The 12,471-nt window shown below is 36.6% G+C and overlaps 1 protein-coding gene across 2 annotated transcripts in view; it reads left to right on the top strand.

Annotated features, from left to right (window-relative positions):
* The window catches only part of UTRN (utrophin), a 467,326-nt gene that overhangs the window by 326,226 nt on the left and 128,629 nt on the right, over positions 1–12,471 (top strand). For both annotated transcript variants that reach the window (XM_036766848.1, XM_036766849.1), the window contains 3 exons: positions 3,275–3,543; positions 9,461–9,607; positions 12,086–12,164. In XM_036766848.1, coding sequence (XP_036622743.1) covers positions 3,275–3,543; positions 9,461–9,607; positions 12,086–12,164 — 495 coding nt within the window. The remainder of the gene's footprint in view (positions 1–3,274; positions 3,544–9,460; positions 9,608–12,085; positions 12,165–12,471) is intronic.

Genomic DNA, 12,471 nt, shown 5'->3' with positions numbered 1-12,471 from the left:
AAGGTTTGCATTTTAGCAACATGACTTTTAACATAAGATTCACTCTCAGAGATTGAGATTTTAAAAGAAATATACTTGGTGTTCTCTACCTTGACCTTGACTCCTCCCACTGCTCAGAATTTCTCCAGCATATTTATTTTCTTTTTATTTATATATCTATATTTGTATCCGTATCATGATGTTTTCATTGAATTATTCAGCAGCTTTTCAGGGGTTGTGATAAAAACTTAGGCCCAGCAGAATAGCATAGTGGGCAAGACTGTTGGATTTAAGGTCAAGAAGGTCTGGATTCAAGGCTTGCACATGACACTTAGTAGTTCTGTGACTACGAGCAAGGTGTTCAAACCCTCTGAGCCTCAGTTCCCTTTTCTATAAAACGAAAGCAATGATACCTACCTTACTAGATTATTGTAAGACTCAAATGAGATGATATATTTAAAATGCACTATTAGAATTGTCAATTATTACTTTTATTATTATTGCCACATTGTATCACCTTGAACAGGAATTAAATGTGGCATAATAGAAAGCTCAATGACCTTGGAATCACAAGACCTGAGTTAGAGAGTTCCACTTGTACCATTTACTACTAATTGTGTGACCTAACTCCAGACACTTAATCTTTCAAAGTCTCACTGTCCTCTTATATAAAATGGGAATGCTAACATTTGGAAAACCTGTATTTGAGAATTGCTGTGATAATAAAATGAAATTGTGTATGTGGAACATTTTATAATTATGAAGCATAATGTAAATATAAGCAATTATTATCATTACTTCTATTGAAGAGATACAGATAGGGACTCCTTTTCATGCTCATCAGTTTATAGTTTCTTATTTGGTGCCTAATGTTTTGCTGTGCACGTTTGCTACTAGTCGTGCCTTGGGCGATAAACAAGCTTAACATGCGTATGTTTATATCTATAATATTCTGAAAAATCAAGAATGAAACAAAAGTTGTTTTGTTTTTCCTCAAAAGATTGTAATTATAATAAGAATCTAACTTTAGATAGATGATAAGGGTATTAAGATGCCTTTAAAGCACTATGAATCCCATTGTGGAAGAGGCTAGCCAACTATCTTAACTAACCATTTACAATGAAGATGAGTAGTGATCCTAAATGACCCAGATAGCAGCTTAATAGCTTTTAAAAAAGTTCTATATGATGAAAAATTACGATAAACGTAGGAAGACTAATTAGCACAAATTGAAAAGCATGGTTTGCTTAGGAAACCCTTCTTTTACCTTATAATTGAGAACGAAATGTAAATTACTAACATTTTATTCACCTGTATGCAATTACTAGTGGTCATTATAATAAGGACTTGTATGTTTTTTTAAAATCTCATCTAATTATACAAACGAGTAGTTTTAGTTCATAGAATAATAATTTTAGGGTTAAAAGGGCTCTGGAAGGGACCTTAAGAACTCATCTAGTCCAACCATTCTCATTTTATAAAATGAGGAAACTGAACCCCAGAAAAGCTCAGCCACTTCCCCAAGGGTTTTGTGTAAATGGTATTTTGGGGATTTGGATCCATGTTGCTTGACCATAGACCCTCTTTTTTCCACTCTACACTTTTGGATTTTGACCCCTTTGTACTTCAGAGGCCTTCAGCCACGCCGACTTGACGCATTAGTCCAACTATAGCTGCTCAGAACGAGAAGAGTGGATTCTGTCTGAAATCCTAGAGAAGGGGTATCCTTGGCTGACTTGTTCTTTTTTTATTTTTTTAGGCAAGGCAGTTGGGGTTAAGTGACTTGCCCAAGGTCACACAGCTAGTACACGTGTCAAGTGTCTGAGGCCGGACTGCGCCACCTAGCTGCCCCAAGGCTAACTTGTTCTTAATAGCTACCTTGTTTAGTTCCTGCTTTGAAGACTTCTATAGTGTAGTGCAAAGAATGATGTTTTATGATGGACCCCAGAAAATAACCCACAATGGGTTGTTGAACTGGTGGTAGATGCCAGAGGTGTCATTTAAGTGTCGGAACTTTCTCTGGAGATGAGGAACAGATCAGAAATGATCTAGGACACAGTAACTATCCTGAAATCTAACGTTAAATTTTCTAACGAAAAAAGTTTTGTCTTTTTGGGTTGGTTTTTTTTTTTTTTTGAAAGTTTCCCCCATGCTTTTCTGTCATTTTAGGAAGATAAATTTTGCTTTTTCTTTTGGTTGTTTATGGTAAGGTTGGTGGTATTAGCAATTTAAATTTGTTTTAAAAGAGGTACCATTTTTTATGGGATGTCCTGTGATATTTAAAAGAATACGTAGTCTGCGGGCAGCTGGGTGATACAGCGAGTAGAGCACTGGCCCTGGAGTCAGGAAGACCTGAGTTCAAATCCACCCTCAGACACTGACACACTTACTAGCTATGTGACCTTGGGCAAGTCACTTAACCCCAATTGCCCTGCCTTCCCCCTTCCAAAAAAAAAAAAGAAGTAAAAAAAAAATAAGAATACGTAGTCTCTAGGAGAGGTTTGAGCTATTGAATATTGAAATATTTCCATGGGTTCCCTGTTACATTTAAATAATAATAAAAACAATTATATAATGCGTTAAGGTTTTCAGAGTGCCTTACAGAGTGCTACTATCCTTATTTTGCAGATTAATAAAAATACAAATAAAATAACCTGAAAAAGGCTATTGAATTCATTTTAAGTATCTAAATATTTTTACTCAATATATTAAACCTCTGAGTTCATGTTAGACTGCCTAAAACAATGTTCTAAGTTCACACTGTGATCTTCTGCCCTTAGGAAGGACACTTCTTCATTTAGCCCAGAGTTCAGATTAGAGGAAGAAGTATCAAGGAGATTCTTTTTGCACTTGCCATTTGTTCCTGTCCCTCTAAGAAAGCAGGTGCCCTTTGAAGGTTTATGTTGTCAGTCATTTCTATTTCAGCAGCTTCTTCTTAGAGATCATCTAATCCACTCCCCTCATGATCATATGAAAGAGAGAGATTATTCTTGTTCTTCTTGGCCGTAGGAGGCCTATACGTACAAGGGGCAGAAAGGCAAATTTCATTAACTGTTGAAGGTGTTCAGAGATGAGCCAGGCTCCGTTAAGAGGTTGTGAGTTCTTTCTCGCTTGACATGAAAGTTGTTCCTGAGGGGATTTTGTTTTTAAAGATTCAATTTAAACTAGATATGATCTCTATTTCTCATTTGAACTCTGAAGTTTTGACTCCCAGAGCTACATATTGGGGCAAATCAGTCCAACCATCAGCAATATCCCTCCCAGCATAATGCACAACTAATCTTTTTTGTTTTAGAATCAACTCCTGAAGAAAAAGCCCAAAAGATTGCAAAAGCCATGCGCAAACAGTCTTCAGAAGTGAAAGAGAAATGGGAGAACCTCAATGCAGCCACTAAAGATTGGCAAAAGCAAGTCACCAAAGCCCTCGAGAAACTAAGCGATCTTCAAGGAGCCATGGACGACTTAGATGCTGACCTCAAAGAAGCCGAGAGTGTACGGAATCACTGGAAACCTATACGAGAATTACTTATTGACTTTTTGCTGGATGACATAGAAAACGTCACAGTAAGTGCCTCAGTGTACCATAGTAGTCTAGATATTATTTTCTTTTCTCACTCATACTTCCAGTCTAACTGCGTGTGACTATGACTTTGTTAGAAAATCTGTTAAAAATTTAGGGCTCTCCTTGAAAACTTGGTGTTTTGATTTGGGGATATGGAATTTCCTGTTGTTCCTGCCCTGTTGGGCAGCAGGTGGCACACAATCAGGAAGACTCATTTTCCTGAGTTCAAAGCCAGTCTCTCAGACACTTACAAGCCATGTGACCATGAGCAAGTCACTTAATCCTGTCTGCCTCAGTTCCTCATATGTTAAATGAGCTGGAGAAGGAAATGGCAAACCGCTCCAGTATCTCTGCCAAGAAAATCCCAGATAGGGTCACGAAGAGTCAGACCCAACTGAAATGACTGAAGAGCAACAACAATAACAAAATTTCCTAGACTCTTTCCTTCTTAGAACATGCCCACAGAACATTAAGTGTAATCAAAAAGCAAACAGTGTACAAAAATGAATGAGAATTCTGCCTTCATTTGCTGGCAGAATAATGTCATTAGGGAATGATGTAAGCTCTAAAATCTTAGGGGAATTGTACAAATGCCAAGTAGCAATGATTTGAACTTTAATGATTTAGGGGAAACATTAGGAATTCCAAGAAAATCCATAAAATAACCATTAAAAAAGAGTGAAATTTGCAGCCATACGGTACAAATAGTACAAAAGGGATAGGATTTAGAATGTGTGTGACTTTATTTTAGAGTGAGGTCTCTACAATTAGGCTTTTTCTTTCTCCACCTTCTTACTTTCATTGTGCTGAATGGTTGAATAGAAAAGAGAAGAGAGAAGATCTAATGATCCTGAATATATTTCTTCATTGAGGAAAAAAGATATGTCTAAGGCAGCTTCTTAGGGTAGTGGTCTGTAAACTTTTTTGAACATCCACCGGTCGCTAAAACAATTCAAATCATGTAATCACAATATGTGTATATTTACACACATTTATAGTGTGTAACAATGTGTAATATTTATAATACTTATTTATAAATTGTATACATATACTACTATATTATGTATATCGTAAAGCTTACTCCAGAATAGAAATTAAAAATAAGTATGAAAAACAACAATGAAATAATATTTGATCCTAGAGTTGAGCCATTAGGTGAGCATGAGTAGGGGTATAACACTGTCAAACACGCTTTTAGGAAAATCCCTTTGACAGCTGTGAGGAGGATGGGTTGGAGTGAGGAGAAACTTGAGACAGGAATACTAAGTAGGAGGCTCTAGATTAGTGCGAGGGTCTAGATTAAAAGTGATGCAGCCCTAAACTAGAGTGGTGGCTCCATGGATGGGGCAACTGTGAGAAGTAATTATAACAGCTGGCATTTATATAATGATTTAAGGTTTGCGAAATGCTTTACAAGTATTATCTCAATAGAATCTCACAACCACCCTGGGAAATAAGGTGTTATTGCTGTCCTCGTTTTACACATAAGGAATCCTCATTTTACAGTTAAGACTACAACTAAAACAGGTAACGGTTAAATGGCTTGCCCAGCTAGTAGGTGTCTAAGGCTGGATTTGAACTCAGGTCTTCCTGACTCTGGGTCCAGAGCTCCATCTCCTGTGTACCCTAGGAGGCAGAACCGAAGATGACAGTGAGTTTGAAGAAATCTGAGTAACTGGAAGGTTTGCAGTTACCTCAATGGTAATAGGAAAGTTTGGAAGAAGAGTAGGCGTTGAAGGAAATGTACATTGCTATTTTTGTGCAGGTGTATTGAGCCATCTTTTGTCTCCACTGTTACCTAGCTCTGAGTCATTGAATAGGCCTGGCCTCAGACAGGAAAGACCTAGTTTAGAAAGGCCAAGGTCACCGACTGCATCCTGGGCCGTTTCTACCCATCTTGGCCTTGGTGTTGCTACCGGACATCAGTGACTCTGGAGGAAAGAGTGACTTTGTACAGCTCTGCCTCGCTTGTATTCATTCATGTGCAAGTTGAGACCTCACCTTTGAAAGATGTCAGGAAAGGTCCAGAAGGTGAATCGACAGGCCTGGAGAGATAAAACCTAGTCAGTTAGAGCATCAGAGTGGTTAATCTTCTGGTCATGAGCATTTCTAAACTCACCCTCATGACATCGTTGGTCCTCTTAGAGAATGAAGGATGAGCAACAGCAACGATGTAATGATTTTTGTGAACATGACTACAGTCCACCCATTCCTACTTATCCTACTCACCCCCCACCCTCCCCAGTGAAAAGGAGAGAGGCACTTATTAGTGTAGCCCAGCTTTGAAGGGTGCCAAGAGGTGATGAGGAAGGGGCAGCTAGCTAGGTTGGAGTTTTCCTAATGGCACCTGCAGAACTGCTTTGGGTAGTATCTAGTGGTTAGTCAGGGGTGGGGACACCTGCAGCTTCGAGGTCACATGTGGCCTTCCAGGGCCTTGGGTGTGGCCTTTTGACTGAATCTAAGTTTTACAGAACAAATCCTTTTATTGAGGAGATTTGTCCTGTGAAGTTTGGATTCAGTCAAAGGGCCACACTTGAGAACCTAGCGGGTCACATATGGCCTTGACGCTGAGGGTTCCCATGCCCCCCCCTCAGTATATGTTATAATTTTCCAAAGGCTGACACCCAACCTGGAGGGGAAGGTTAGAAAGGTAAGGAGCTTGCTTCCCAGGGGGAGTAGACAGAATAAGAATATTGAGTGATAAAGACAGGTGTGGCCATGTTTGACACAAGCCCCTCCTCTGGCTATCTCATTAAAGTGAGAATGCTACCTGTCTTGCAGGCCTCTAATTGGCTAATTATCCTTCCCCTGAGGTGACAGGACAACTTTCCATGGGTCTAGTCCCTTTTTGTTTTCTTGAGTTTTCTATTCTAAGGCATGTAAACTTTACCTAAAAAAAATTCTACTTAAGACTTTCTTTACTCATAGTCTGAGTAGGGAGTTGTGGTGTGGGGTGATTTAGGAGCCACTAGAAAAACTTCTGTCCTGGTATATCTTTCACTCTGATCATCCCCTAAATGGTACTTGGAATTCCTGCATTGCCTGCAGATTTGGTTTGTAGTATTAAGTTTACTATTAAAAACATAAATGTTTCTTGGGAGGGAGAATTCATGCATAATTAGCCATCAATAATTTATCTCCTATTAGGTTATTAGATTAGCTAACTAGGGAATGAAACAAAGGCTCTCCAAGTTTTTAATTAATTTAAAAAATGTCAGGAAAGGTCCAGAAGGTGAATTGATAGGCCTGGTGAGATAAAACCTAGTCAGTTAGACTTTAGAGCATAGGAGTGGTTAATCTTCTGGTCATGAGCATTTCTAACCTTATGCTAGGCTGGTCTTGGATGACAAAAAATTTGGCTCATTACTGGGCCCTAAGTTAATGCCTCATTAACTTGTTACTTGAGTTTTGTTCCCCTGGCACAGTCTCTGAGAACTGAGGGTGGCTTCCACTCAAAAATGAGACACTTTGAGTAGAAATTTAGTGTAGGAAACATAGACATCTACTGCTTTGCTTTTTCATATTACTATCCCTGTATGATTAGGAGTGTGTGCTAAGTTTATTTGGAAAAGCTGATTCACTTTCACAATAGTCCCATTCTCAAGGCCCAAAAAATTTTCTTTGTTTTTTGTTTGAATTAGTCCTATTCCCTCTGGAAATTTTTAAATGTCCCAAAATTAAAACCAGATTTAGAATTTTGGCATTTTTATAGAATTTCACTAGATTCTTTAGCTCAAAAAAATTACAGCTGACAACTAGTTATATTTGGGGAAGTATATTTTAAGTTTATGAGATTATTATTGCAGGAGATGGTTGTTCCATTTTTTCTATTAAAATCCTCTTAAATTTTTTTTCTATAAATATGAACCTTTGCTAATGCAAGCCATTATACGTGTATATCTATTATACAAAGACCTTTAAAGATTTCCTTCATCAGCTGTCGGAAATGTTGTTCTGGGGAAGGGGACATTGAGAAAGGAGGGGAGCGTTACTTGTTATGTGGAAAAGGGAATCTTCATCTCCTTTTCAGGAGTGTTATGGTTGCTTTTGTATACCTACCTCCAAAAGCTTCCTTTTAATACTTGACATTTAAGCAAGTTCTAAACAAGCTGTTGGGAACAGCTCTTTGTTTGGTATTAAGAAGCCATTTTTTATATCTTGATGGCATTTTCGTAGAGAAGAATAAAAGTCTATTAACTTTGCATTGCTATTAAACACACACACACATGCACACACACATACAATTGGCATCCCAGGAAGAGAGCCGCAGTCTATAGGCAGACCAAAATGCTCCTCTTGCCAGGAGTATTCTACTATTCTAATGCTACTACTGATCACAGAGGAGAAACTAGGATAATTGAATTCCCCAGAAAGACTCCCTTTTTTTCCAATCACTTTTGACTTGTTTTAATAATATTTAGCAACAGTCTATGTTACAGCAAGCAGTTGCTTTTATCTGCTTGCAAATACAGAATGGTTTGATGCATCTTTTCAATTACAAATAAAACAACTTTAATTTTTAAAGTAATATTTTTATTGGGTTTAATTGAAATTAGGTTTCTTTAAAAATTTCAGTTGAATAATTTTAATCCATTATGTTGCTTGCCATGTCCTTACTTCCAGAAAAAAGTGTTGAAAGGTTTCTTATTTTTTTTCATTTTTTTCCTAGCATCACTCTGCCTGCGGTATACATCAATTACCATGAAACTATCAGAACTATTATAGTAATTCTCTTAATAATTCATTAGTTACTCATGTATGCTCCAGTAAGAATTTTGGAGCATCTTCTTTGAACTGTATTTCTAGCGGCAGCTAGTTGGGGCTGTATCGAAGTTGCTGATGATCCCGTACTTCTGATACTTCTATATTTAACATAGAAAATTTCTTTTCATGTGATAATTTTTGTGCTACTCATAGAATCCTGCTAGTAATCAAGTTAGATAAATATAAGACTTTATTAGTTATAAAGTCTCATATGTAATGCAGGAAGTTCCCTACTTAAAAATGGGTTATATTCTAGATAATTATAAGCTATTTCTTTGGAATTTAGAATGCATTTTCCTATAATAACAATGACATAAATAATAATTGGCTTCCCATGCTAACCCATAAAAATCTATTTAACCTATCACCTAATTGCTATTTGTTATCAAGTAGTAAAAAACAACACAATTACAGTAATATAAATTTTGTTCTTTCTTCAGTGAAGCATATCCTGTGCCCCAGATGGAAACAATTGCTCATCTTTCTACAATCCAGTAGCACTTACTGCAGTTCTGCCTTAGGATTATTTTTGTACTTCTATTAGATTGTAAACCTTTTGAAGACAGTAGAAGTTCATCTTTATTCATATTCAGTCAGTCAATAAATATTTGTTAAGCCCCTACTATGTACCTTGGCACTTTCCTAAGTGCTAAGTATATAAAAAGAGGCAAAAGACAGTCCCCTGCCCTCAAGGAGCTCAAAATATAATACTCCATAGTGCCCTGCATAGTGTTGTTCATACTTGGTAGTCACAAATATTTGGTGCATTAAATGGATAATTGGACCTAATTAGAAAACAGTGTAGATGTAAGTAGAAGCTCTAGTGAAGTAGAGCTCTTATGAAATAGTACTTTTCTGAAGACTATAAAGAAAAAGAGGAAGATTAATGAAACAAAGAACAGGTATGACAGAATCTGATCAAAGTTTTATTTTGAATATATATTATATAGCTTCATTCATTAAAGTAGCAGCCCCACTGCCCACAGTGTTATATTCATAAGTCCTTTTTTTGAGTTCATCACTGCAGCATTTTTTTTTCTCTCATAACTATCCTTGCCCTTTTCTGGGGAAATAGAGATGGGACATTACTTTTCATTATTTCGTTGTTCATTACATTGCATAAGGTGGTCTTAATCCTTTTTCCTTTTATTCCAGACATTTAAAGAAGAGATTGCACCAATTAGCCTAAAAGTTAAAACAATGAATGATTTATCTGGTCAGCTGTCTTCTCTTGACCTGCATCCATCTATAAAGATGTCTCAGGAGCTAGATGATCTTAATAAGCGATGGAAACATTTACGGGTATGACTTCATTCCTTTTCTTTTTGGAGAAATATTCCTTGGATTTCTCTCCCTTCTACCTTTTTGCTCCAAATAGTTTTTTCCCCTTTTTCCATTTTTTTAAAACCAATTTTCCTGATTAATAGTTTCACTGTGAAATGAAGTGAGGTGTCTGTCAAGTCAACAAATGCTTATGAATCCTCTGCTATGTGACAGACTCAATGTTACGTGCTGAGGATGCAAAGAAAGGCAAAAAACAATCCCTGCCTACAGGGAACTCACAGTCTTTTAGGGGAAACAACATACAAATATAAATATATAAATATATACCTACATACATACATAACTTACATATGTAACACACATTGTTTTATGTCTAAAAAACGCACGTACACATATATCTACATGATAAATTGTAGATAATCTCGGAGGGAAAGTGTTAGCCTTATGGGTTCCAATAAAGTCTTCTTTTGGAAGATGGGATTTTATCTGAGATTTGAGGGAAACCAGGAAATCAAGCAGAGTCAAGGAAGTAGAGAATCGTAGGCATGGTGATTCAGGGGGTTGAGAACCCTATGCAAGGAACAGCTAGGGAAAGAGTGTTCTTAGATTATAGAGTATGTGGAAAGGAGTAGGTATGAGAAGACTGGAAGGGTAGGCGGGGCCAAGTTATAAAATGCTTTTTAGTATCCTGAATAGTAACCTCACATAAGTACATAATTTATCTCTGTTAATAGGGGTTTAATTTTTGATGCCCAATTCATGTGATATTTTAGTAAATTACCAAAAAAAAAGTTTCAGATGACAATAATGGAAGCATTTGAAAGGTGTAACATTTCTATTATAATAGCTCGTGAAGAAACAATTTTTCCTATGTTATTCCTACTTTTTTTGCAGAAATAAGAATTCTGCTTTGTTCTTCACACTGTTTTGTTTCTGCCTCAGCATTTGTACATTTTGATCCAAGAGCCCATTCCTGCCTAACCACCCTGAGCCCACTCTGACCTTTCTGATTCCTTTCTTTTGATACCTCTTTCTCAATTCTACATTGTTTTACCCTAGTAAATATTGAGGGAAAAAAATGACTTTCTGGTTTGTTACCATGTTAAAAAAAATTTCAGTGTATATGCCATAAAGCTAAAGAATGTTGCCACCCAGGATTCATTTGTGTGATGCCTCATTTCCACTGGGTAATAGGCAGCAGAAATGAACAAGATTTTCCAAAACCTTGCATGAAGGCTAAGGTGGCATACTGGGGGGCAAGGGGGATTATTTGTGTCACATTGTGTTTTAAGGCTTAGAATTGTAACTAAATAAATTTAAAAATTGATGTTCCCAAGAAAAATTTTTGATTTAAAATATTTCATACATTGTTTGGATTTTTTGATTTGATGATATTGACAAAGCTAGGATGCATATGTGCAGATATTCTTACCTAGTTGACAGTTTATTTCAGCATATAACACTCAATTTGTGCTGAAATGATTTGAGTAGTAAGACATATAGGTTGCCGCCTATGCTTTCCTTGTGAATAAGTACAGAAAACAAAATTTATCTTTATTTCTAATTCTTACTTGTTTTCATTGGATAGACATTTTTACAGTCCAATTTGATTTACTTCCTATTTTGTTTCTATTGCCTTTCATCTTCAAAGGCAAGGAATCAGAGAATATGTAATTTTTGAAAGACAATACATATTTTGTCTTCATTGTCACTAATATTGGTAAGCTACAGAATTCAGGTGTTAAGTGCTGGTTGGATAGTATAGAGAAATCTGCCTTGGGAGGCAAAATTGTTAACAGAAACAGCCTTTTTGTTTGTTTGTTTGTTTCTCTGAATATAATGAATAGTGTGTAGATGGTGTCGAAATATGGTGTAATTTAATTAGCCCTCGAGGATGAAGCTTGACCCATCAAAAGTCAGAGAAACACATGTTCTCAAATGTTTCCCTCCTAGAAAGGCAGCTGTGAAACTGATGATCTAAATGCAACCAGCTGAGTTTAGATGTAGACAAAGACAAGAAATTCTCTTGAAGAGAGAATTGTTTACCTCTGCCTTTTCACTTTTCACTTGCTCCCAGGAGCTATTATGATTTGGAAAGCACAGTTGATAAAAAGTCAGGAGACCTGGCTTTTAGTCCCAGCTGTGCCAGTAACTAGCAGTCTGCCTGCTGGTGAGTTACATAATTTCTCTAGGCTCCAACTTCCTCATTTGTAAAGTGAGGGAGCTGAACTATGTACCCTGTGAAGTCCTTTGCTGCTCTATAATCCTAGAATTACCCCAGTTTTCACTAACTTTCTTGTTTCCTTCTTTTAAGGGTTGCTTGCCCATCCCAGTGCCCATGTAAAGTTGTAGAGGCAGCATGTAGAACCATCAAGGTTTCCTATATTGCCATATTTAAATTTGACACTATGATTATAGTTTTCATTCTTTTTCTTTGGAATAAAGAGAATTCTGTTTCAAAACTCTATTTTGTTTTTCTTGCATGGATCCGTATAGGTTTCAGTAGAAAACCGCCTTAAAAAGCTTCAGGAAGCCCAAAGAAGTCTTGTGCGATATTCTCAGCGTTTTCTTGCTAGTAAGTAATAATAAAGATACTTGAACTCATAGTTTTTATTATTAAATTCTTCTTTGCTTTCTTTCACTGAGAAATCCTTCTTTTTCTGTAGATACTTAAATCCTTAATAAAAGAGTTAGTGCTTAAGGGGTCCAGTATAGAACAAAGCAATTAACTTGCTATTCTTTAAACTTTCTTTTTCAATATTTTTCACTTGTAGCCTAGGTTCTACCCTTTCCTGCAACTTAAATAGTTCTCATCATTATGACTTCCTTTATTTGAATTATCCCTAGTTTGTTGATCTAGCTTGATTATTAGTAAATTATGT

Source organism: Trichosurus vulpecula, chromosome 7 (assembly GCF_011100635.1).
Source record: "Trichosurus vulpecula isolate mTriVul1 chromosome 7, mTriVul1.pri, whole genome shotgun sequence".
Taxonomy (NCBI): Eukaryota; Metazoa; Chordata; class Mammalia; order Diprotodontia; family Phalangeridae; genus Trichosurus; species Trichosurus vulpecula.
Note: the sequence above shows the minus strand (reverse complement) of the source record. Positions and strands in the feature narration are given on the sequence as shown.